This window comes from Gossypium hirsutum, chromosome A11 (genome assembly GCF_007990345.1).
Source record: "Gossypium hirsutum isolate 1008001.06 chromosome A11, Gossypium_hirsutum_v2.1, whole genome shotgun sequence".
In the NCBI taxonomy this organism is placed as follows: domain Eukaryota; kingdom Viridiplantae; phylum Streptophyta; class Magnoliopsida; order Malvales; family Malvaceae; genus Gossypium; species Gossypium hirsutum.
Genome location: NC_053434.1, coordinates 24,160,311 through 24,185,596, shown reverse-complemented (window position 1 = coordinate 24,185,596; position 25,286 = coordinate 24,160,311). Strand labels below are relative to the sequence as shown.

General features: G+C 31.0%; 3 protein-coding genes across 8 annotated transcripts; 1 reads left to right on the top strand and 2 right to left on the bottom strand.

Moving 5' to 3' along the window:
* Positions 1-13,442: 13,442 nt before the first annotated feature.
* Positions 13,443-15,556, top strand: LOC107958353 (aquaporin PIP2-7). Its single transcript, XM_041082044.1, has 4 exons — positions 13,443-13,704; positions 13,800-14,095; positions 14,526-14,666; positions 15,422-15,556. Exons 1-4 carry the CDS (start codon positions 13,443-13,445, stop codon positions 15,539-15,541), a joined length of 819 nt encoding a protein of 272 aa, XP_040937978.1. The 3' UTR covers positions 15,542-15,556.
* Positions 15,557-16,496: 940 nt separating this feature from the next.
* Positions 16,497-19,430, bottom strand: LOC107895683 (uncharacterized). Of its 6 annotated transcripts, none has more exons than XR_005904943.1 (6): positions 18,896-19,430; positions 18,577-18,701; positions 18,367-18,424; positions 18,189-18,260; positions 17,509-17,907; positions 16,497-16,800 (listed from the first exon to the last, which is right to left on the bottom strand). XR_005904943.1 is itself a non-coding variant. In XM_041081412.1 (5 exons), the coding sequence occupies exons 1-5, from the start codon at positions 19,146-19,148 to the stop codon at positions 17,704-17,706; spliced, it is 702 nt and encodes a 233-aa protein (XP_040937346.1). In that variant the 5' UTR covers positions 19,149-19,420; the 3' UTR covers positions 16,497-17,703. The 6 variants fall into 6 exon arrangements, 4 of the variants coding, with proteins under 4 accessions (XP_040937346.1, XP_016676413.1, XP_040937347.1 ...); XR_005904942.1 differs by having other exon boundaries at positions 17,509-17,897; positions 18,189-18,266; positions 18,896-19,413; XM_041081412.1 differs by having other exon boundaries at positions 16,497-17,897; positions 18,896-19,420.
* Positions 19,431-19,655: 225 nt separating this feature from the next.
* On the bottom strand, positions 19,656-23,004 carry LOC107895673 (aspartyl protease family protein 1). Its single transcript, XM_016820918.2, has 10 exons — positions 22,516-23,004; positions 21,944-22,079; positions 21,596-21,831; positions 21,187-21,411; positions 20,909-21,044; positions 20,744-20,820; positions 20,559-20,658; positions 20,420-20,477; positions 20,130-20,201; positions 19,656-20,041 (listed from the first exon to the last, which is right to left on the bottom strand). Exons 1-10 carry the CDS (start codon positions 22,809-22,811, stop codon positions 19,830-19,832), a joined length of 1,548 nt encoding a protein of 515 aa, XP_016676407.1. The 5' UTR covers positions 22,812-23,004; the 3' UTR covers positions 19,656-19,829.
* Between the last annotated feature and the right edge of the window lie 2,282 nt (positions 23,005-25,286).

The window sequence follows — 25,286 nt, the reverse complement described above, 5'->3', positions numbered from 1 at the left end:
CGACACCACTCAACCACATGTTAGGCCCCCCAATGATACCATTGGCCAAATTAGGTCACAAAATAAGTAAAAATGAGACATTTACACTTGTTAACTAAAAATCTAAAAATTACGAAATACTCTGAAAAAACGTTACTTTACTGAACTCAATTACTTCAGTATATGCACACAACCAATGAGCATCGATGAGAAGAGCTAATGACTACATGGTAACTCATGCAATGAAAACACTAATTTATTCATTTTTTTTCTATAAAGTGTAAGTTAATATTAATTATTGAAGTAAGATATATTATAATACGCAAGACAAAGTTTTAATTTTTTTCGAACCTTCTGAGCAATTCTTTACTTTCTAAAAATATTGTACTTAACAAATGGACGAAGGAAAACTTAAATGAAAAAATAACATAAATAATTGTAAATTTTAAACTCACGATATGATTTTGTACCAATCAAACCAATTTAATAAATTTGTTTCGTATATTTTAAATAAGTGTACATTTAGGGTGTAAAACAAAGTATATAAAAATTAAAAAATTAAAAAATAACATAATCATCAACGTCCCGAATGTGTGCTATAATCAAATGGGCGTTGGGCACGCTTAGGGTTCTGTCGTAATATTTAAGTTGGCGACTCTTCATTGATTCGTCTTCTTCTTCACGTGCACGTCAGGGTTGATTGTCACAATCAACTGCTTCGCCCATCGTTGACTGCGACCATGTCGTAGTTGCCCATCGTACATCCCCCATGTTTGAGTCAATGGTTACAAAGATAACCCACCTAGGTAGAACAAAGATGTTGGTAGTGTTTGTGATATTATCATTGGATGACTATATGATGTCACATGGGCCGCTTGTGGATGAATGGTGAGAATTTTAGGTGATACTAGATACGTCAGTGTTGTTGGCGGGACCGACATGTAATATGATACAGTGGGTGGCAGTCGTGCAAAATATATCCCTAAAGAAGGTGTTGATGTAGGGAATGATTGCGTGTGCTATAGTGCTTGTGTAAAATAAACTAGTGTTGAATGTGTTGATGCAAGAATGATTGTACATGCTGTAGTGCTTGTGTAAAATAAACTGGAGTTTAAGGTTTTGATGCGGGGAATGAATGTGCGTGCTGTAATGCTTGTGACAAAAAAAAAGGTTAGACCCAAAAATAAATTAACCATACTGATTGAGAGGTTACACGACAATTGGGTCATTAGGTGCAGATGAAGTAGATCTTGATCTCGCCACAACATCTTCTCTCGATCTAGGATTGATGGGCCCTTGTCTTGGCCTCTTGCGGCGACATTGTCTACTCCTTTTTAAAGCCGCCAATAGATACGACTTGTCGTTATGCCTAAATCAGTCCATGTAATCTAGAGATGTCACCAACTCCAATGTGAGAAATGGTTCACGCGCTGAATGTTGGAATGTTGGCCAACTCCTTTTTGAAGCTACCACATTTTGATATACTTATTGTGGAATGTTGGTCAAGCTTTCTTGAGTTTCCCTTGCAAGTTGATCTTATGCAGGTCATCGAGCTCTTAGGTGGCGGTGGAATACGTTGCGTACACCCAAACTACCACATCACTTGGTTAGATTCATACATCACGATTGTTGCAAAAATGATCAATCTCACTTTAACATGTCAAATCTTTTGATTGGCCAAAAATTCAATTGGGACACATTCTTGAATACTTGGATCCGCATATGGCAACCGTACAAACTTTAGTACAAATTTCTAAATTTTAGCACATGTCTAATATTAAATTTCAAATACTAGAATAAAAAATCGATAACTTTGAAATTTATAAACTAACCTCCTTTTTGGTTTGTTGATCTAATGCTAGTCGAATATCCTTGAGCTCGGTCGATATACCGTTGTGTCTCGCAGGGTTATTCCACCTTTTCAAATAATATGTTATTTCAAAATTACAATAACGAAAAATAAAAATGATAATGATATTATCAAATGAATTTTACCATATTAAGAGTGGGAATTCGTAAGAGAATTTCACTCAGGAGCGTAAAAATGGAAGAAGGAGCATAAAATAGCCAATTTTAAATTTTTTGGATATCATCCCTCAACACATTTCTCGGTATAATGTCACTAGCACCGCTGATCCCCAACTAAGTCATTCTGCTTCTTTCAAGTCTAGTAGTAGTAGTCACCTTAAATGTACCAGATTGTGAGATTTATCTATCATTAGCCAACCCTCGATCAACCTCAAGATGAGTGCATGTGCAAATTGTTCCTTTTCAACACCACTCGCAGAAGCCTCGATAGTTTGAAAATTATCCTCCAACCACTCGATCCGGCTACCCCTAAATTTGTTCGACACCTTCCCTAATAGTTGCTCACATGTTACACTACAATCAACACTAATAACTGGCCTCATAATGACTTCCCCATTGACCAGTAGACGAAGTTGTAAACTAACGTCCCCTAGTGTAATTATACACTCGTCGTATGGAAGATGGAATGTGTGTCTCCGGTCTCCATCTTTTGACCAAAGCACTGATAAGTGGGTGGATCCAATTTAACCCCTCTGAGCATGTGAGCCACGTATAAAAATCTTACATCTCGCAAGTGTTCATAAATAACATTCAGTGCACCTCCACTTAAATTGTTTATGTACGTCTCCAAAATTAGACCTTCGAGCCGAGTATATAAACATAAAAAATTAATAATCTAAACAACATAATAATTAACTATTTAAAATTAAATAATTTAATAAATTTTCTTATCATTTGTAATTGAACGTCGGAGATATTTTTGTCATCCAAACAAATAAGTTGATTTGCCGTTTAAAAATTATAACGAATAAAAAAATTAAAAATATAATTGAGGATTGAGAATATAGGATGGAAGAATGAGTATTGGGTATTTGGTTGCAAAGAATGAAGTTTGAAAGGGTTTATATAGGAAATTTTATGACTGTTGGAGCCCATGTAGCCGTTAGAAAAGTTACAATTGAAAGAAAAATGTGCCCTACAAGGTGCCTTATAAGACGCATCTTTCTTCCTCTCTTCAAAAACAATACAAATTAATAAATTAAAAAACAAAAAAAAACTCTTAATTTCTCAAAAAATTTTCACATATTCTCATAAATTTTTCATTACTACACCATAACTTTTAAAACCTAACTTTATCCAACATTTTAAAAAAAAAATCAAAGTTTTGTTTGATTCTTACGTGAAATTTCAATAAATATATATTTTGTATAAATTATTTTTCACCCATATCACCACCCACACCAATATATGGTTTAAACAAATAAAATTCGAGATTCCAAAATTCTTAAAGCTTTGCTTAGCATTTTTGAGTAACACTTTCACCGCAAATCATGATTCTAAAGAAAATTGGTAAACCAATGAGATTCTAAGCAAAGCCAAAAACATAAAAAAGTACTTTTTAATAAAATTATTATTTATCTTTTTTATTAAATCTATCATATTTAAAATAAGCAATCTATTTTTTCAAAAGCATTTATTAACAACAATAATAAACATTATCAATTTTTCAAAAGTATATTTTCGCTATTTTTTAATCTCAACAATAAACTAACCCTAAGTATAAGTGATAAAATAGACCTGAAACTTAGAAAACCCATCCTTATCAATCCAAACTCATGACAATTTTAATTTAAAAAATTTCAAACACAACAATCCTAACCCAATAGTTGAGGAGCATCCTAAACATTGTAATATATGATTTTGTAGGTTGATTGGAAAAGAGGATAAAATTTATGAGACAGTTTAAGTGGGGAACTGCATTTGACTTTGGTGGCAGAGTGAGCTATCATCTAACGAAAGAAGGCAATTATATTGTTGGTGGCTGGCTTCTTGACTTCCACATCCTGGGACTTTGCTCTACTTTTTCATCTCAACTACTTTTACTAGGAAAGTACCACTACATCAATTTTCTATTAACTTCCTTTTCAATCCATTAATCTCCTCTCTACTTTTTTAAATCTCAAATTTTATATTTAAATTTAATTTCCTGATATGAAATATCAAAAAATTTTATGACAAAATTTAATAATTAATTAAGCTTTTAATTGAAAACAACATCCAATTGAACTTTTAATCGAATATAAGCAATCAATTAAGCCTTATATTCATTAACTTTACCATGTGGCATGCTAAGATTGTGCTACATGGCAAAATTTGGTAATTTTCTTTAAATTTTGTTAATTTTTTAAATTTTTAGAAATTTCTAAAGTTATAAAAATTGAAAAATATATAAAATTTTATTAAAAATAATAAAAAATATTTAAAATACTTAAACTTTCAAAAAGTCACAAAAAGTAAAAACAGATAAAAATGAGAAGTTATAAAAAATATTAAATATATTAAATATATTAAAAATAATATAAAATTGCAAAAATATTAAAAATATAAAAACTATTAAAATTATTATAAGAATTGTAAAAAATTATATAAATTTATGAAAACAAGTTTGCTTGGTTTGCTAACATGCCAAATAAAGAGTTGATTGTTGAGAAAAAGAACCAGAATTGGGTTAAGGACGAAAGGAAGAGGTTTAGGTTTCCAACTGATAACTCTAGATTTGATCACGGGTTGAGCCATCCGCCTAGGCCCAAAGGCCCGTTCGAAAAGTGGGAGGGTTTAGGCAAAAATATAAACTTAAAAAGTAGGCTTGTGTTGGGGATTAACCCAACTAAGCAACGATCAAGTGAAAATTGCAGAAGAAATTGAGAAATCGAACACACAAATTTAATGTGAAAAAATCCCTCCAAAGAGGATAAAAATCACAGGTAAAGATAATTTTACTATAATGGCAAAAGAACGAAGAGTACAAAAGATGGAGATAAAAACTAAATCCCTAAACCCGAAAATAAAAAAACCCTCAAAATGTATTTTCTAAGGTTGCAAAAGAGCCTTTTTATAGGCTAAATTCGTAGGTGAAATAATAATAAAATAATCTAGACTAATCAGAGTTTTATGAAAACAAATAAACAGAGTTTAACTGGAAAATTATCTTTTAATTTTGATTGAAATATGAGGCATACTCAACAGCTTGAACAAAATTTAAAACCTGTTTTCTAAATGGGTCGGGCCTTGAGAAATATTTTTTGACCCAGGCTTGACCCTACCCTGCCTGAATGTATTATATTGTAAAAGTAATTATATTAATTATATATATTAAATCACTAACTCAATTATAACTAAATATATTACCTAAAAGTTAAAACTAAAAAAAAAAGTACCCAACCTCCTAATCTTAATCTTTGTTGCTTTTAATGTTGTTTCGTTGTTTCTCCCTACCATTTTGCTACTGATTTGTTGCCATTCTGTTATTATATTAATACTATTTTGTTGTTGTTATTGTTTGAATATTGTATAACTCTTGTTTTATTATTAATTTTGCTGCTATTTTAGAGGCATTTGCTTGCTAAGTTGCAGCTATCTTAGTGTTATTTAAGTATAAAATTTTTTTAAATACATTTACAATGTGGTGGGAAATATTTATTTTAATATTTTTAGTGTATTTGATGTATTGTATTTTTTAAATTTGTTTTTATATAGAAAATCTAAAAAAACTAATACGGATAGATTGGGTCGAGCTTGAGTTTATAATTTTTTTATCTAGGTTAGGTTTGAGCAAAATTTTTTCTCATTTTTTGGGCTGAGTCAAGCTTAGGCATAGAAAATGGGCCTAGACACTTAGCATCGGCCCAACCCATGCCAAGTCTAGATGGCACCATGTTCCCATGCGACATCGATGGTTATAATGATTATATCAACAAGTTTATCAATATCAAAGATGAATCCATAAAAAAATATAATTTGTTATATTTTATAATTTTTATTTAATTTCCATATATTTGCATTTTTTATAATTTTTAAAAATTAAAAAAAAAATTAAGTGCAATTTTTTTTCAATTTTTAAAATTTTTGCAAATTCTCTTATAATTTTATAATTTTTTTAAAATTTCAAAATTCTAGATTTTAGTATAATTTTTAAAATTTTATGATTTTTTAAAAATTTTAAACAATTTTAAAGAAAATTATCATATTTCGCCATATGGCATAACCCTATCATGCCATTAGGCAAAGTTAACTGACATCAATAGCTTACAAGGGAATTGGTTTTTCGAGGACTTGATTGATTGCTTATATTCAATTAAAGGTTCAATTGAGTGATGTTTTCAAGTGAGGGTTCAATTGATTATTGCACTATTTTACAAGGACTTTTTGATATATTAAGCCTTGAAATTGTAAAAATATTACATTAAAAATAATATAAATATTTTAAAAAATAAAAACATAAAATCTAAAATGGGCTTGGAGAACTTAAGTAAAATTTTAAACGTATATTTGATGAATACCTCAATGTGGAGGCTTCAAGTTTCGATATGTGCTTAAAAGCGTAGCCCGTTGAACAAAGGGCCCTCATTTCTTTAAGCATAAATATTTTACAACTTGCTTTGAAAAAAAAAAAGGTTAAAATATGTTTTAAATTTCAATACTTTTCAATTTTTATATATTTAAAATTTAGTTTTTTATTTTAAGAAATTTAATCTCTTTATTTTTTTAGATTTAAAAATATAAATATAATTTTTAATATTGTTTAACAAATTTAACAATTAGACTTAAAATTTGAAATATTAAAAAATAAAGGGATTAAATTCATAAAAAAAAGTAGGGAGAGTAAATTTCAAATGCACAAAAAGTACATGGACTTGGAGTCTAATTTAACAAAAAAATGTTTAAAAAATGTTCTAATCCCTATACTTTTTTCACATTTGAAATTTACTCCGTGCTTTTATTTTAAAGAATTTAATCACTCTACTATTCAAATTCAAAAATGTAAGTCTAATTATTAACACTATTGAAATTCTTCTACTAAATTTAGATTTATTATAACGTCAACCTTTTTATTTCATGATTACGAGTATTTTTTTTTTGAAGTTAAACAGGTTGGATTATATTAAAAAATAATAAAGTAGCTCCTAAAAAATAACTATTTTTGGAACTTAAAATAACAATCGTAACACCTAACAAAAGAAAAATGAAAGAGAAAAAAAATCAAATCCAGCCATCTAATAAGTCACTTTCCTTCCTCTCGAAGCGTTTAAAACAGCTAAAATTCCAGGTGAACCATCGTCTATCTCTACCTGAGCTTGGTTGTAAAGACTTCCTTCTCGTCTTCCCATCAACGTTAATTAATCACAAATTCAATTAAATTACTTAACTGAATTTCAACTTATCTATACACTAACTCCATAAATATCTTTATTTAATATTTACAGACTTGATATACGGAAACGGGGTCCTGAAACTGTATTTTTTCGATACCATTGAAAACTATGTCGTTATAGTAGTGGTTTTCAGGATTATATATCCATAGTGGAGTGGGACGGGTGGTGCAACAAAATGTGCCAATTGTGAAGCAGTAATGGAATTAGTAATATCCGCTCCATTGTCATCTATACCTTAACTTCTTAGATTTCAAAACTAAAATTCAATTGTTAACATTGTTAATTTTTTTTTGTTAAATTTATTGATGTGACATTTTTAAAAATAAAAAAATACTTAATTGATAATAATGTAACTATAAGAAATGACTTTGTAATGAATTTGAATTTAACAAAATAATTTTAATAGTATTAAGAATTTGACTAAAGCGGTTGGTATGATGAAAAGTAATCACTTTCTTAAAAAATTAATCTATTGGAAAGTGATTCTAACGTATGGTATGCCAAATTTTGTTTAATTTCCTTAGAACCTGGCTTTCCTTTGAGAGTTACTTTCCTATAAATATGGCATTGTGATTCCCATGATAACATACGAGAAATTTACTTCCTCATGTAGATTGAAAAGTTCAAAAAATATTAAGACGAAATTAATCCCATTTCATATTGGTTTAGGGTATTAGTCTATTAATTAATGTAAAAACTAGAAGCTACAACTATTGTAACACCCCTAACCCGTATCCGTCGCCGGAGTAGGGTTACGAGGTATTACCGATCAATTCACAATGTAAGGTATACATTTATCAACTGTAAATCATTCATTCTCATAAATCATTCAACACAATCACATTGTCCCTTATAAGGGCCTACGAGGCCTTGAACATGCTTTAGAAGTGGTTCGAGACTAAACTGATATCATACGAAAATTTTGGAAACTTAATAAAATTTCAACCATACAGGGGTCACATGCCCGTGTGAACATGTCGTGTGCCTCACACAGCTCCAGACACACCCGTGTCTCAGGCCATGTGGAAACAGGGCATACATACTGACTTGGGTCACACGGCCAACCACACGGCCAGTCACACGCCCGTGTGTGAGACTGTGTGGAACATACTGACTTCATTTTAATAACAACACCAAGGGACACACGGCCGTGTAACATGACCATTTGCAAGGGAAACTCAAGACACGCTTGTGTCTTTGCCCGTGTGGACAAAAATAGGCCATTTGCAAGGCCAGTTTGCCACTCTTATTTATGCACACTTAAACAATCAAAATGGTACCATTTCACCATTTAATTAGGCAGCCAAAATTATCAACCAAATGCACAATTCATACAATATCCATTTCAACCAATTTCAATACTCATTTCAATGTCATTTACCTAATCAAATACTTATCAACTCAACTTCTAAAATCATATTTCATGAAAGCATTTCTTAAGCATTTAAACTCCACAATTCAAATAACCATGCTCATACCATACATGTTAAAATAAACCATTTCTATTAGCCAAACACACATCAACATTAACATCCTTTACAAGTCAATTCTCATGGCTATAAACACAACCAAAATACTACATCTAACCTATACATGCCATATACCATATATACACAACCCAAAAGTACCAAATAGATGCCCGATTGTGCGATGATGTCCTCGATGACTTCCGAATCCGAGCTAGCCTTGATTCACTATAAAACATAGAAAAAATAACACGAAGTAAGCTTCATAGCTTAGTAAGCTCGTGTGAATAACTTAATTCATCAAATAATTACAAATCAACCAATTATACATAACATCACCATATACACATTAACTACAAACCTTTCTCATGCCTCAAAACATGATCAAATACCATCTCATCGAACTTTCTTTATTTAATACTCGAATAGGTTTTGTACATACTTGTATCGCCTCGTACTAACCTCTTTCTCAACCATATCATTTGTTTACCCGTTGAACCATTTAGAATAAAAATTAGATACTCATGAGTGTTGTATGATAATTACCTATACCATGGCCCCGTAGCCAAATCAAGGTAACTTATCCGAAGAACTATTTTCATGGCTCGAAGCCAAAACATCCGATATGCATGGCCCGAAACCAATTCGGTATAACTCGCACCCGAAGTGCTAATATAATGGCTCAAAGCCAACTCATGCGATATGCATGGCCTGAAGCCAAATCGGTATATCATCTTATAACATGTCACAAGTATCCAAATCTATTCCTAGGTTCAATCAGGATTTCTAGCTTATCGATTCCATCTTCGAATAATTCCGTAGAGTTGTATTTACAATTCATACATTAATGAAAATCTCATAATCACAGTTTAGGCAATATCAAAGCATTTAACATACATTTATAATGAAATCGTCACATACGAACTTACCTCGAGTATGAAAACGGTAAAATGAGTATATTACTCGATAATCTTGCCTTTCCCCTAATCTCATTCCGGATTCCTCTTTTCTTGATCTAAATATATTCAAAATTAACTTCTTTAATCAACCAATCATTCAATTTAGTCCAAAACATGCATTTAGTCCTATTTGCACTTTAGCCCCTAAACTTGTTTCACTTTTAACAATTTAGTCCTTATTTCACAAATACACAAAATTCACATATTTTCAATAAACTCAAGCTTGGCCGAATTAAATATAAGTCCCTAGCAGCCCAAAAATTTCATTTATTTCACATTTCAACCACTCAATTTGCATATTTCACAATTTAATCCCTATTATGCAATTTCATCAAAAATCACTTTACAAAACATGAAAATCTATCATCAAAAATTCATATTTCATCTTCAAACATTAAAGAACACATAAACTCATCATCAATGGAAATTCTCAAAACCTTTAACAGTTTCGAAATTAAATGTACGGGCTAGCTAGATGGGGCTGCAACAATTACAAAAACATAGAAATAATCAAAACCGAGCAAAAATAGACTTACAATTGAGCAATGAAGTAGCCGAAACTTTAAGCCCTAAGAATGGCTTGTTCTTCTCTTCATATTTGGCCAAGAAGATGAGAATCAAGCTTAAAATTGATTTTGTTTTAATTAATACTTCTTTAATAAATAATTTACCATTTTAATCTTAATAAAACATTAATATATAACATCCATTTCATGTCCATTAATGACCATTAACACTACCAATGGTCTAATATCATCATAAGGACCTTTGATTTATTAAATCATAACAATTAAGCACTTTAAACAAATAGTATGCAACTTTTACATTTTAAGCGATTAAGTCATTTTTCTCAAATTGAGCAATAATGATAAAATTAGCTCACGAAATTTTCACACATACATGTTGTAAACACCAAAAATTATATTAAAATAATTTTTCAACATTGGATTTGTGGTTCCGAAACCACTGTTCCGATTTAGCTAAAACTAGTCTGTTACAACTATTGCCCCATTTCTTCTTCCTACTACTTTATTTTTTCTATTACTTCAACAGATTCTTCGCAAGTTTTATTAATTTATTCCAAAATAAGTTTTATATATCAATGATTTTATATATGCATTATTATATGAGTTAGTATTTGGTACACTTGTCTAATAGTTCATTGTATTTATTCCACTAGTAGCTTTGAAAAATTGACAAATATCTCTTTTTTAAAATATTTTACTATACTCTTATAAAATACTTGCCAACCCCTTGATCCTATTTGCGGAGTCTAAAAACTCCACCGACAGTGTACCAAATAATTTCCTTTATTTATATTTTTAAAAAAAAGGAAAGACAAATTTGAAACGATTTTGTTTTCAATTAAAACTATAATTTTTTTCGGTATTGATTAAAATTATAAATTAAAATAATAATTAATACATGAATATCATATTTTATTTAGGAAGGGTCAATTCGTAAATTATCATTACATGCCTAGAAAAGTAGTTAGTTAACTAAATGTGATAATGTAACTTTCTTGAGATTTTAATTAATTAATGCCTTCCAATGTATACCAAGTGTTGTAAAGTAAGATTCCAAGGAATCACATTCTATTGGAGTTATCCTTGGAATCATAATATGGGAAAACACCAAATACTATCTAAAATTTAAAATCTAAAAAGTAAAGGGACTAAATACCTAAAAATAAAATTATATGGCTTAAATTTTAAATTTACGAAGAGTACAAGGACTTATGACATATTTTAACCTAAAAATTTAAGGAAAAAAAATACAAAGAGATTTTTCCAAGTGAAGATGGGGGGAATTATCATGTTAGTCGATACTATTTCAGTACCATCCATACCGATTGGAACGCTCCGGTCCAATAGTAAACTAAAACAACAAACTTTAGGTTTCGTTTTGATGTAAATTTCGGTTGGTACAAGTTGTATTGATGCGTACTGGTTGATTTCGCTCGTACTAACCGAAATATGGTGTACCAACCTGTACCAAAAAATTAATTTTAAAATATATTTTAACTTTATTTTTTATTAATTTAATTATGAATTGTTATATGGAATAATTTTATTGTTTAATTTATGGAATAATTTTTTTGCTTGTTTAATTTTTTTTCCTGGTGAGTTACAAGAGGAGGGCAAGGCCCCAACAACAATGCGACTAGCACGAGTTAAACCTAAGCCATACCTAGGACGGTGAACACCTTGGTCATCAGGCCAACACACAATGTTCTGTTTATTTTAAGTTTATTTAATGATGGATTGTATTTGTGAAGCTGCTAAAATAAAATTTTATATAATTGATGGGTGTTTTTGTTTTTTTTTTATCTTAAAATTTATATAGAATGAGGTTTGAACTCATGCCACCAAGATTTTTAAAAAAAAATTACTACTTCAACTAAAATTTTATTTTTATGTATATTTTATATTTAAAATTTACTTAATTTCATTATTTGATATTTATAAATATTATATGCATACATCAAATGTTTTATAAAAAGAGTGATAAATCTAAAAGATGGTACGTCCGCTCTGCAATACTGACTACCATGAGAATTATATTAGTACCTATATATAAAAAGAAAGTGGTTTGACTACCTTGGACCTTCCTCCTACTGAAATGTGGATACCCACCCAACTATTTTTTTTTTTTGCATTTTACAAAAGTTGATTTAATTTTAGCTGTACTGATTTAAATTTTAAATTTAATTTCTAACATAAATGTTATATTTTTATAATGTTATCAGTTAGCTCAAATAGTTAATATTATTAAATTTTTTATTAAAATGTTATGAAGTTTACTTTATTTTTTAAAAGAGCCAATGGTTAAATTTCAAATTTTGGCCGTTATAATATGGTAACATTTAGATTAAATTTATATACTTTATTTTTTACATAATTAGAATTAGTCTGAATAGTTCATATTATTAAGTATTTCAATTACAATGCTATAGCCATTTTTTAAGAACACTATTTCAACAAAAAAAAATCTATTATGACGAATTTGAATGGGTGTTTTTAAGAAAAAAATCACATAAGCATTTTCAACATAATTTTCTATTACATCATTACTAAGTGAGTTTTATTTAATTTTAAAATGTCACACCATTAAATTTAGCTGAAGAATCTAAGGATGGTAATAACTGAACCTAAATTCTTAATTTTGAAAAGTCTATCGAGACTAAATTTCAAATGTGTAAAGTCTATAGAGACTTAGATCATATTTTAACCTTCATAATTTGAGACAAACAAATAATCAACTCATTTCAAAATGTCACAACAGTAAATTTAATAGAAAAATTTTAATAGCAATAACAATTGAAATTAAATTTTGAAATAAAAAAAAATAAAGAGTTTGAATCTTTAAAAATAAAATATATTTTTAACCTTCAAATTTTTAATATAAAAAAGAAAATCAATGAAGAAGAAGTGGTGGTTTCGATTATACCGAAGTAGTGTTCCATGACAAAAATTCAACACAAATATTTGTACTAAACCTGGTTAAGGTTATTTTAATCATTATTAATGTAAATTCAACACAAAACTAGAATTAGATTTTAGCGAACAGCCATAGCAATAAAAACAAATATTTGCTTTCACATTTGCCTGCGGCATATCTAGTAATTATAACAATGGGAAATTAATTGGAACTATGCGCGAGCTTTAATTTGTATGCAAATTTACTTGAAGCATATTTATTCTCATAGAAAGTACCACTGCCTCTGCTCCTACCCATAATTCCATTTGTTTGAGCAAAAAAAGGAAAGTAGTCTACAACCTGAGTTCGTTCACCCCATGGATGAGGTACAGGGGAAGAAGGATTACGTAGACCCGCCACCAGCTCCCTTGTTGGACTTGGAAGAACTTAAGAGCTGGTCTTTTCACAGAGCTGTCCTTGCCGAGTTCGTTGCTACTCTTTTATTTCTTTACGTGGTAGTTGCCACTGTTATCGGTCACCAAAGGCAACCTGCTTGTCAGGGTGTTGGTCCCCTTGGTATTGCTTGGGCTGTCGGCGGCATGATCTTCGTTCTCGTCTACTGCACTGCCGGAATCTCTGGTAACCCTATGTGCTTAGCGAATCAGCTAAGTTAGCCTATGAAGTAGATGAATATGTGAACTATGCTTATGACCTTGCCATCATTGTTAAAACAGGTGGTCATATTAATCCGGCGGTAACGTTGGGGTTGTTCGTGGCTCGGAAAGTTTCATTGGTTCGAGCGGTGGCCTACATTGTGGCTCAGTGTTTGGGAGCTATTTTTGGCGCAGGTTTAGCAAAGTCCGTCATGAAGCACTACTATAATACACTAGGAGGTGGTACAAACATCGTGGTTGCTGGGAACTCTAAAGGTGCCGCTTTGGGAGCTGAGATCATCGGCACCTTCATCCTCGTCTACACCGTTTTCTCTGCCACTGATCCCAAAAGAAATGCACGCGATTCCCATGTCCCCGTAAGTATCATAGTAGCTACCAGATATGCAAAGATCACTCTTAAATTTAATATTCATAATTATTTACATATTTTATCAAAATATTCCTAATTATATTTTTGAGTTATTTTAGTCATCAATCTTTTTTTTTATTTTAAATTGTTATTTTAACAAATTTTATGAAAGTACCGTTAAAAAATAGTTAACGGGATAATATAAAATTTTATATGTGAAATATTTTTAATGAGATATAATTTATTATTTAGATAATCTAATAAAATAATTACATGAAATTAAAAAAATAACTTTAAATTTAAAGAAAATAAAAATAATTATCTAAAAATAATTTAAAAATAAATGTTCAGCATTTAGTGTAAATTTGTCATTAAACCAATTTAATATGAATTAAAGCATTAACTTTTCGGGTTTTTTGTGATGCGGTGTGGTTTAGGTGTTGGCGCCCTTGCCAATAGGATTTGCTGTGTTTGTGGTGCACCTGGCCACCATTCCCATCACCGGCACTGGCATTAACCCGGCTAGGAGTCTCGGTGCTGCTGTCATCTACAACAATGGACAAGTGTGGGATGATCAGGTGTGTATATATATATTATTAATTTCATTTATTACCAGGCTAGTTTAGTAATGATTTTGAAAAGTGCGGTAGAAAAGTGTTTTTTAAAAGTGCTTTTAAAAAATTTAGTTTAAAATTTGAGTGTTTATTATTGCTGTCAAAAAGTACTTTTGAGAAATAAAATGTTTATTTTAAACATATTATTATCAAGTAATAAATATACATTTAAATAAAATTTAAATTAAGTAATATTATTATATTTTAGTAAGAATATAAAAAAATTTATTATAATTTGTCGTTAATATTTTAATATATGAAATATAAATTTTAAATATTTTTAAGTAATAAATATTAATTACTTATAAAATTTAATTAGAATATATAAACTATATTTTAAATTTTTAAATATAACTATTAAATATTTATAATTAGTATTTTAAAAAATATTTTTTATTTTTAATTAATGATTTTAACACATTTGTAATTAAGCACCAAGAAAAAAAAGAACGTACTATGTTATTAGAGGGGTGAAAAAGTAATTAAGCACTAAAAATACTTTTGAGAGAAGAAAAGTTAAAAATTTTAACTTCTCCTTCTCAGAAGTGCTTTTCAAAAACACTTCTGAAAAGCCAAAAATTTCAGCAAAAAATAATTTATTTTGCACATTTTTTTTTTCAAAAATATTTTGGAGCCGAAGTGCTTATTTTTAAGCACAGAATTAAAATGCCCTTAATTGTGGATTGAATGTTACTGACTTTTTAATCTGCTGAAAATAGTGGATATTTTGGATTGGCCCTTTCATTGGAGCGGTGATGGCAGCGGCGTATCATCAATACGTACTGAGAGCTGAGGCTATGAAAGCTTTAAAATCCTTCCACAGCAACTCTACAAGTTAAAGGCGTCGGCTGTGGCTGCCTGCTTTATTTGCTGATTGCTGTGTGTGTGTTTTCTCACTCAATTGTTGCATGTGTGTTGTGACATATGTAAGTGTCTTACGTTGTACTTAATAAGTGGATTGGGTGAAATAATATGTGTGTACGTTTTGAAATATGACTGCCAGCCCCAGGCTTATATAATTATACTAATGCATCCAGATGGATATGCTATGATCTACATTATTTATTACCCATATTTCCAAAAAAAAAAAAAGGACTGCCAGTTGAATTTCGAGGAACTCTTTTTCTTGCACGATTAGGCCCAAAATTTAAGTAGGTAATACTATTTATTATTTATAGTAATTATTGATATGAAATAAAATTTTAATATAATAAAATGTAAAATAATATATATATATATAAGAATCTCTCCAAATTTCTATAATTCAAATTATTAGCTCAAATACGGCAAAAAATAACATCAGTAGGATATAACAAAGTAATGTAAAACTCTAGTTATTTAGGGTTAGTTTAATGTTGTTTTTGAAAATTTCTATAAAGAAAATGTGATTTAAAATTTAAAGTGTGTTGTAAAAGAAAATATTAAAAATTAAATTAATTTAAATAATATTTAAATTTGTTAATATTATAATATATAAAATATTAATTTTAAATACTTTTTAAGTATTTAATAAAAATTGTTTATAAATTTTAATTGGAAGTATAAATCATATTATAGATATTAAAATAACTTTTATAAATTAATAAAAATTTTATAATTGATGGAATAATTCACTCAAATGTAAAAAGAAAAAAAAACACTATTTCGACCTATCTTTGTTTATAATTAATATGATGTGATATTATTTTAAAATTAATAAATGTTCAACAAATTAATAAAATATAAAAAAAATTACTATGGTTAGTATTATGATATATGAAATATAAAATGTAAATACTTTTTAAGTAATAAATATTTAAAAAAAACACTATTACTAATAAGAAACATGAACAATAATAATATAAAAACATGACATATACGATAAACGATAAATAAATTACTACAAACTAATGCACAATGTCATGTCTGTAAAATAATATCAAAATAAGATAATGACAAATTGATGGTAACTCTAACACTAGAATAACTGTGAAAATACTAAAGATAAATCAACTTGATCAATCGTTTAAATTTGCATTTTAGTCTCGCCATCATCAAATTAACTTGACGTTGAACACCGATCAACCAAGAAGCAACCGTCAAAGTCCCGAGAAACCCACTGTATTAGTGATGCACAAACAGCCAAGTCTCAGATGGCCTATCATTTTCATCATCTCGAATCTATTACAATCACTAAGATCTATCACGATAAAATCCTTTAAGAACGGTTCTTAATAAATCTGGCGGCATCTTTATATTAGTAATTCTCACATATAAAATAGAACATGACTAAAAATTAAAAGTAAAATCAAAACACCTTTGCTTTAAAAGAAATCAGAGTGGACAAAACAAAAACTGTGAAAAATGTGAACAAAATAAAATTACGAAACTGTGGATAAAACCACAATAATGTGGATTGAAATTAAATACAAATTAAAACTATGAAAAAAAATGTTGAGTAAACTGCAACCAACAATCAGCTCAAAAGTCGGGGTAGCCGATCGAAACAAAGATTTAGTTTGAAAAAATTGATATAGAAGAAAATAATTTAAAATTTAATTTAAATAAATATAAATGGGGTTGAAAATTTAAGTGTAAGTTGGAAAGTAAAATTGGAAAGCAAGGATAACAAACCCTTGGCAAAAGTAGTATCGAAAGTAATGGTGGAACAATGATGAGAATGAATACAGACACCGCTGATATGCATAAAATCACTGCTATATGATGACAAAAAGTGTGAAAATAGCAACTATTCGTAAAGGAATACAATGGAATTGGACGGAAATTAAGAAAGGGGAAGCTCCCATAAGTTATGGATATCACTCACTCTGCTACTACTTTAGTTTAAGTAGATGCATTTCATGTCAAGCGTCAACCGTCCCATGGGAAAAAAGATGCTAATTTCTAGAGCAAAGTCCAATTAGTAGAAGATGCCACAATTCACCTAGCATCCCTCAAACAAACAGATTAGAACGGAGATCACTAAAAGCCTAGGGCAATCATCTGTTCCGACTGCTACATCTTATAATGGTAAAAATAAGACAGGGCAGGGAATGAACTCAACCAGTAGATTTGCGTCCACGTGCTTGGAGCGGATGGCTTCCATGCTCATCACCACTAGATCCAGATTTAGGTCGTCCGCAACTTCGGCAATGATCGCAGTAGCCTTGCTTCCTTCCCCAAGTCGTTCCAACAACTTGAATTCCTTAAACCCACCTGTTGTTTTCTATTTTTTCACATCGGTTAGCACATCTTATCCGGAAGGAACATTTGAAGAACAAAAGTAGAATTGTGGGAACAACCGCCACCTTAGTTTCATGCTTTGACGTATATTTTGTACTAACCAATCAAATAACTATTGAGGCAGATATATACTACAAACCAGGAACAAGAAAATGCACAAGGGAACCTTTTTTAGATAATCTAGACATCTATCCTCAGGTTTATTACCAGTTTGATCACATAAAAAATATATGTATGAATGGTGAATTTTCATCGTATGTATACCTTGAGAGAAATGCCAGCGTATGCTGGACAGTTGAGTTCCATGTTCTGGCAACTCCTCTTTCTGTTTTTCATCTATAACTGCATCGTACATAAAAGTTTTTGAAATCTTCCTTTCAAAGCATGTCACATAACAACACACACATGCTGCAACGGAGAGAGGGAATGTGCACATACATACCCACGACAGTAATGTCAGCGCCATAGTTCTTGGCCAAAGCAGCAGTAGTTGCAGCTGCCTGCTCAAAAGTTTAAGATGTTTCTTAAACCGAATTGTGCGAGGACCCAAAATGCAAATCACGACAAAGCATCCTTAGAAAAACACCATTGTTTTCCCCTATTGAAGGATTTAAAGCAAATGTTGTAGAATTTGGGGTTTTGAGAAGGAAACCTGTCTTGTTCCTTCGGAAAGATACGGATTTCTGTCTGTTATTGGCAGAAGCAGATGCTTGAAATGAGTAAATGCATCAGCAACTAAGCTCACTTCAGAGTCTTGAGGTTGAGGAACAGCCTTTGCTGTCCACAATTAGACCAAAAACATACAAAAATATCAAAACGGGAGCTTCCTATAACAAAACAATAACAGTCAGCCTAAATTTTCCATTACATCCAACAAATTATGTTCCATGTTGTTTTCCTCATAAACTCAAGAACACTAAACCCAATATTGTAATATATATCAAAATTAAAGCAGCATTAAAGGAAATTACCTTTGTGTCTGATTGTAGGTAAGTTAGAGAGATTTCGAGCTATAGACAAGAGAGGAGGAAAAGATGTAAAAGCTAAGGAAGAAGGCAGAGACTGATCAAAATAAGAAGAAAAAAGTGGGTTTGAAACCTTTGCGTGCTTTGAAGTATGGACTGGAACTGTAACCAAATAATGCGCAAAAGCCATCAGAATCAGTGGAACTGAGAGAGAAGAGCAGTTAGTTGAGGACGATTTCCAGAAACCAAATGAGCTCATTTTATGCGTTGGGCCATTCTCAATCACGTATTCATCGCCGTTAATCTTGTTGCCTACACACTAGACTAGAGCTTCTAGCTTGTGGCATTTGCATAATAAAACGCAGCGTTTTATATACCATATGTCTTTTCTCTTTTAAGTTTCAATAACCATGCTCAGCAGTCATTGAAGAATGGGGAAAGACCATATCTCGTCACTTGTACGTTGTTTGTTGATTGCTGAGAATAAAATTAATTCCATTTTGTACATATAGTCGAAGTTGCTTGCTTATCTTCATCAATGGAAATTTTCATTTTTCTAAAATTCGAGTATGTGTACTAGAGTATAATGGTCACCATTGGGTCAACATGTTCTTGTCAAACATGTACTTACTCATCCACGTTTGAGTAACGTAGCCGTATAACAGAGAACTCCTACAGAAAGAATGTAGTATTTACGAAGCAATGTATGCAATTGGCCTTTGTTGTTAAGCAAAACAAACAACTCCAAATTTTATAACTTAAGAAGTATAAGCAATGCTATAATATTATTATCAATCATATCTTAAAATCAAAACATATTTACAACCACGTGTAGGTGTAGCTATGACGTAAAGTATAAAAATGCTTTCCTTTCCTGTAAACCTAAAACAGTATCTATGGTACAAGCTAAGGTGGGGTTGCTCTGACGTAAAAGAATGATTTAAATCAAAGCAAAAAATGGAATGAGAGCAAATGTAAGTGCGTAAAACAATGTTTTGAGGTGGCGTGATGGACTTGTAATGGATGGTGATGCCCCTGAAATGTTTGTATTATTAGCATTCCCTGATGTGGCTTCAGGATTCACAGCAATGGCTGGAGGGACTGCAGTTGGTGGGTTCACTGGTAAAGTGTTCGAGGCCTCTATATCGTAACCTGTTGAAAATCGGATCTCATTGTTAGACGTTTAAGAGATCAATTGGATGCATAAAACAAGCGGGAAAAACAAAGGTAAATTACTCACAGTCGGATGCTTTCCAGCCCAGCACCATCCTTTCACGATCAAAAACTATCCGATAACCGGTCATGAAATTTTCTGGTTTCAATGTAAGAAACAACAAAAGTGTAAGAAGCTATATTCGTTATCACAACAAATTGTGAGTGCGGTGCTATACTAGGCCATGCCGTCTGTCAGTTTAGGATTAGATAGACCCTTGGTTCCAATGACCAGATTTTAATCCCAGTAATTCATTTAATCATTATAGACTAAGCACCAAAAAATAAGCAATGTTAATTGTGCTGGAAGATACTCACGTCCAATAATATTCACATTGTCACTTTTCACAATACCTAAACAGTATACATCTCCACCCTGCCAGATCAAAAAAAGAAAAGATTAATTTCAAGGCAAGTCAAGCGCATCAATAGAAATAAAATGAACTTTTTTTTTTACCTGCAAGGAAATCACTATTATTGGATCATTAACAAAAAAATAGTCTCCACCTTTCATTGTCAGATTCACAATGGGGTACTTAAAGTTGGTTTGATTTGCACTGCAAGGTTAAAAGAAGAAGTCAGTGCTTCGAAGGGATAAAACGGAAAATTGTTTTTTGGTATGTCTAAACAAATAGATTGTACCTTAGGTCATAACAATATTCAAAGGGAAGGCCCGAAGAATTAGATGTATGCCGCTTCTCTATGGCCAAATTGTTGAACTGTCAAACAACATAATGAAAATTTCTTAACATGGGAAGAAGAGGGGCTTCGGAAATCAGCATGGAATACGTGACTTAAACTACTCACATTCTCAGAAATAAGTGTATAAGCTGGGTCATTCAAGTATGTAAATGAGGTACCGGAGTCAAAAATTGCATTGAAATCAAGATCTGCAGTATTTCCTCCAACATTTACTTGAGTGATACTGACATTGTAAGTGGGGCTGAAAATGAACATTGAGAAGAGAAGAGATGAGTACAACCAACAACAAAAAGCCAAAACCGGAATCATTTCTAAGGCTGCATGTTCCACTAACAAGTTTGTTATCATCATCGATGGAAGCTGAAAAAAGAGTAGCTACTTACTGGGATTGCCTGAGATTAAATGGTGTTTCTCCTTGATCTGAGCTGCCCCTATCACCAAAAGTGATTCTTCCAACCCCATCAGGTCCAAAACACATAGAAAAAGAATTCGACGCAAGATTTTCATTCGCTAATATGCTAGGAACAGAGACATTGTCCATACCAAGCCCGAATAGACCATTAGGAGCAGCACCATTTAAGAATGATCCAGTCTGAGTCTGCCCACAACTGCAAAAAAGAGCAAAGCATCCTTATCATAAGAGCAACAACTCGGGAGAATCAGGTTATTTTCCTTAGGAATAACAGCGCATATCATGTTGATCAAGGGTATATTAATATCATTCATTGATGCTATTCCCCAAGACAATAGATAATGTTTGTTTATACAAAAAAGGAAGTGAAAGTTACAAACCCGAATGTGATCTTAGCTTCGACGGCTTTGGTTTTATCTTCATCTGTAGTTAAGTGCAAAACATCCTCCACCAAGACCCCAGTAGAAGAAGTGCCATTAGAGAGATAGAGAACTTCATAAGGGCAATTACTTTGAGGTGAAGAACATTGTTTTTGTTGTTCACACAGGGCGCTGCTACAGGGAACTTTGGAGCTTGTATTGGAGGAATTAAGGCTATAGATGTTAAATTCTATCATCTGAAACACAAAAAGTTTCAACATATACCCATCAAAAAACGATACTTCATGTATCAAATACTATATTAAATCCGAAAGCTTGTATTGAATACGTAAGAAGAAAAAGGGTTACCTGATTATCGGATGTCTTGAGGCCTCGCACGCATTTGGAGCAATCGCATGGCAACCAAAATAGATCGCTGCCGGTGTCTAGCGCCACCAAAAATGACACAGCAGGCGTCCCTATTGATACATTCGCGTAATGCAAACTGTAAAATTCCAAGAAATTGGAAATCTATTACTTTTAACAAATTCAATCCAACAGCAATAAGAAAGTTCTAGAGATTTCAAATATATGTATGGCAGAGAAATTGATATAATTTTTTTCATAGTATAAACTCTTAGTCACGCGTTGTAAAAAAAAGGCGGGAATTTTGGCTTTATTGAAGTTTCCCCCTATTCAACTCCCAAATTAAAACGAAAGGAAACTACTCCAGTTTTTCTCAGCTAACAAGCAGGAAAAAAAAAAACAAACTTTTTCTAAAACCAGAAAAAAAAAACGAAATGAAATGAAATGAAATTCCAACAAGTGTTGAGCTATTGCAGAAGCAAAAAAAAAAAAATTATCCAATAACAAAATTACTTTTTTTAAATATATAAAGAAAAAAAAAGGGAGAGAGAGAGTGAGGTGGCAAGAAATCATACAATCCCAAGTCATCCAATCGATAAGTTTCGTTCCCGTCGAGAAACGTAACAGGCGTCTGATCATTAGCCGTCGCCAGTCGACGGCCCTTGATTATTTTATCACGGTGAACCATAGCACTGTAATATTCCGGACTTCCCTTCGCCGGTAACTCATCAACGGCCAGGATTTGCTTAACCGGATCCGAATACCTATGATGGATATCAAACCCGAAGGTACCGAATCCGTAACAACTTCCCGCGCTTAATCCCAACACCACTAACAACAACACACAACTGTAATTACTAAACTCTCTCATGTCTGAAAACTTTTGCTGTACTCTAAGTTTGGCCGTCGTAACCAACAAAAAAAAAAGGAATCTGGGGGAAAAAAATAAAATTTTGGTGTTTGGGAGTTGAGCTTAAGAAAAAAAGGAAGGTTTGAAAAGGTTTTCAGGTTTGGTTGGAGTTTTGAAAGGAAAATGAAATAAAATAAATGGCAAGGAAAAATAACAAAAGTCAAACGAACGTTTATTTTTTAGTTTTGAGTTTGCTGAGCAGACGAAACCGCTGCAGTTTGGTACCCCAACTCTAAGTAGGGTCCAGACGTGGGTCCCTTAGCTAGGGGTTTGATTATTTAATTAATTATTCTATTTCCCGAAAATCCCCTTGTATTTTGGAGATTTTACGCTTCTGGACCTCATTCTTTTCCCTTTTTAATAATGAAGCCGTATAAATGTATGTTGGATTAAGATTCCTTTGTTAATTGGTGCGCTAATTTGGTATTATTCTACAAGTTTAATGCCAAAAAAAATCTTATTTTTCTAAAAAGAAATTGAGAATTTCTAATATAAAAGTATTAAGTTTTAACTCTTCCATGTTTATATGTTTTGCTAATTTGAGAAATTTATAGTTTCTTTAATTATTTAGTGCGTCGGAAATATACATGAGAACATGATCTTTTTTTTTTGAGTGATTTTATTCTCTACTCCTCGTAAAATTTAGTTCATATATTTTTATTTTAAAATTTTAATCTTTATATTTTTAAAATTTTTAAATTTTAATTTAATCATTAATATTATTATTTGTTAAATCCATTGATATAGCATTTTAAAATAATAAAAAAACCTAATTTGTAGCAATGTAATTAAAAAGTTGATCAGGAATGAAGCCAGGCCGAAATTAAATTTTAATTTTTAATAGATTATATCTTTATAACTTTTAAAAGATTAAATCAAAATTTTAACTATATGTACATGTGTTTTTTTTATAAAAATAACTTGAATTTTTTTATTATTTACAAAAATGACTCACTTTTTTTTATTATGTACATAAATAACCTGAAATGAATAGTAAAAGTTGGTGGAGCTAAAAAGATTGACGCCACCCACTTGCCACGTCAACCAATCATTGGCTACTAGAATTAAAAAAAATTAATTTTTTGGGTGGAGTCAATCTATTTGGCGAGACCTTTATAAATGTTACTCCAATACGAGTATTTCTGAATATTTCAGAGGTCAAAAAATAAATAATAGTTGTGGAGCCAAATATATTAGTGTTACCACATTTATTATGTTAGAATTTTTAAAATTTTAAAGTGATTTTTATTTTTATTTTGAAACTAAAATTATTATTTTATTTGGTAGAGCCATAGAGAATGGCGTGACTGCCTTGCTACCATTTTTTGGCGAATTCAACAACTTTCTCTTTTCATCGATTTTCAACTCATTCTTGATCTAGAATAATAATTCATTCAATTAACCAATTCAGATAGTAAAAATTAACTCATTTATGCTAGTAAGTCCTTTTATACATTTTTACAAAATTACCTTAATATTTTTCTTTTATGCGATTTAGTCCCTAAATTCAAAACACGCAATTTAACCATTTTTAATTAAATCCCAGCTTAGCCGAACAGTCAAGGTCTGCACTACAGTCCATATTTGCAATTAATTCACAACAAGTACAAGTAATTTCACTAGTTTTTCATTTTAGTCCTTAAACATTGAAATCATCAAAAACTACTTTACAAAATAGTCTTATCTAACAACCAAGCTTAATAATCTGTCACAAAACTTCAAGAATAACTCAAACTCATCAATGGCATAATCCTTAACATTTTATAGTTTTACAAATTAGTCCCCGGGTTATTTAAACTAAGCTAATAAGAGTTCAAAAACCTAAAAATTACAAAAAACAAGCAAGGTCTCACTTACCTATTGACGATTAAAACTTGGCCTAATGGTCTTCTCTATCTCCTCTAGGGTCTTGGTTTTGAAAGTATAGGGAAGAAGGTGATAAGAATTTTATCATGTTTTGTAATAATATAATTATTTACCTAATTTTCATTTTTAACATACATTTAATATTCACTAATTTTAAACCCATTACCATCCACTAAAGTAGTGATGATTTATTTGCCATTCAAGTCCATTGATTAATCTTTATATAGCTATTTGATAACTTTAACTAATAGAAATCAACTTTATCAACCTTTACAATTTAGTACTTTTTGCTTAATTAACTATCCAAACGATAAAATTTCCTAACCAAATTTTAATACAACTCTAATGACCTTGTAAATATTAAATAATTAATACTTACGGACTGACACTATAGATTTTTTATCCCAAAAATAGGATTTTTGACACCACTGAAAAACGGGTTGTTACATAAACTGATGACACTAGACGACCATCATTCACACATATACCATTCATGCATAACTGAAGAAGGTTACTTACCCTACACAAGTTATATAACAATGAAAGCTACAACACATGGAAGTAAGAAGG

Excerpts from the sequence above, each read along its gene's own strand:
- LOC107958353 (XM_041082044.1), top strand. The coding sequence starts at position 13,443 with ATGGATGAGGTACAGGGGAAGAAGGATTACGTAGACCCGCCACCAGCT. Across the intron at positions 13,705-13,799 it reads CTGCACTGCCGGAATCTCTG|GTGGTCATATTAATCCGGCG; the intron begins GTAACCCTATGT and ends TTGTTAAAACAG. Across the intron at positions 14,096-14,525 it reads CACGCGATTCCCATGTCCCC|GTGTTGGCGCCCTTGCCAAT; the intron begins GTAAGTATCATA and ends GGTGTGGTTTAG.
- LOC107895683 (XM_016820924.2), bottom strand. The coding sequence starts at position 19,148 with ATGAGCTCATTTGGTTTCTGGAAATCGTCCTCAACTAACTGCTCTTCT. Across the intron at positions 18,267-18,366 it reads CGCTGACATTACTGTCGTGG|TTATAGATGAAAAACAGAAA; the intron begins GTATGTATGTGC and ends TGTACGATGCAG. Across the intron at positions 17,898-18,188 it reads ACGCTGGCATTTCTCTCAAG|GTGGGTTTAAGGAATTCAAG; the intron begins GTATACATACGA and ends AGAAAACAACAG.
- LOC107895673 (XM_016820918.2), bottom strand. The coding sequence starts at position 22,811 with ATGAGAGAGTTTAGTAATTACAGTTGTGTGTTGTTGTTAGTGGTGTTG. Across the intron at positions 20,821-20,908 it reads ATACACTTATTTCTGAGAAT|TTCAACAATTTGGCCATAGA; the intron begins GTGAGTAGTTTA and ends GTTGTTTGACAG. Across the intron at positions 20,042-20,129 it reads GGGCTGGAAAGCATCCGACT|GTTACGATATAGAGGCCTCG; the intron begins GTGAGTAATTTA and ends GATTTTCAACAG.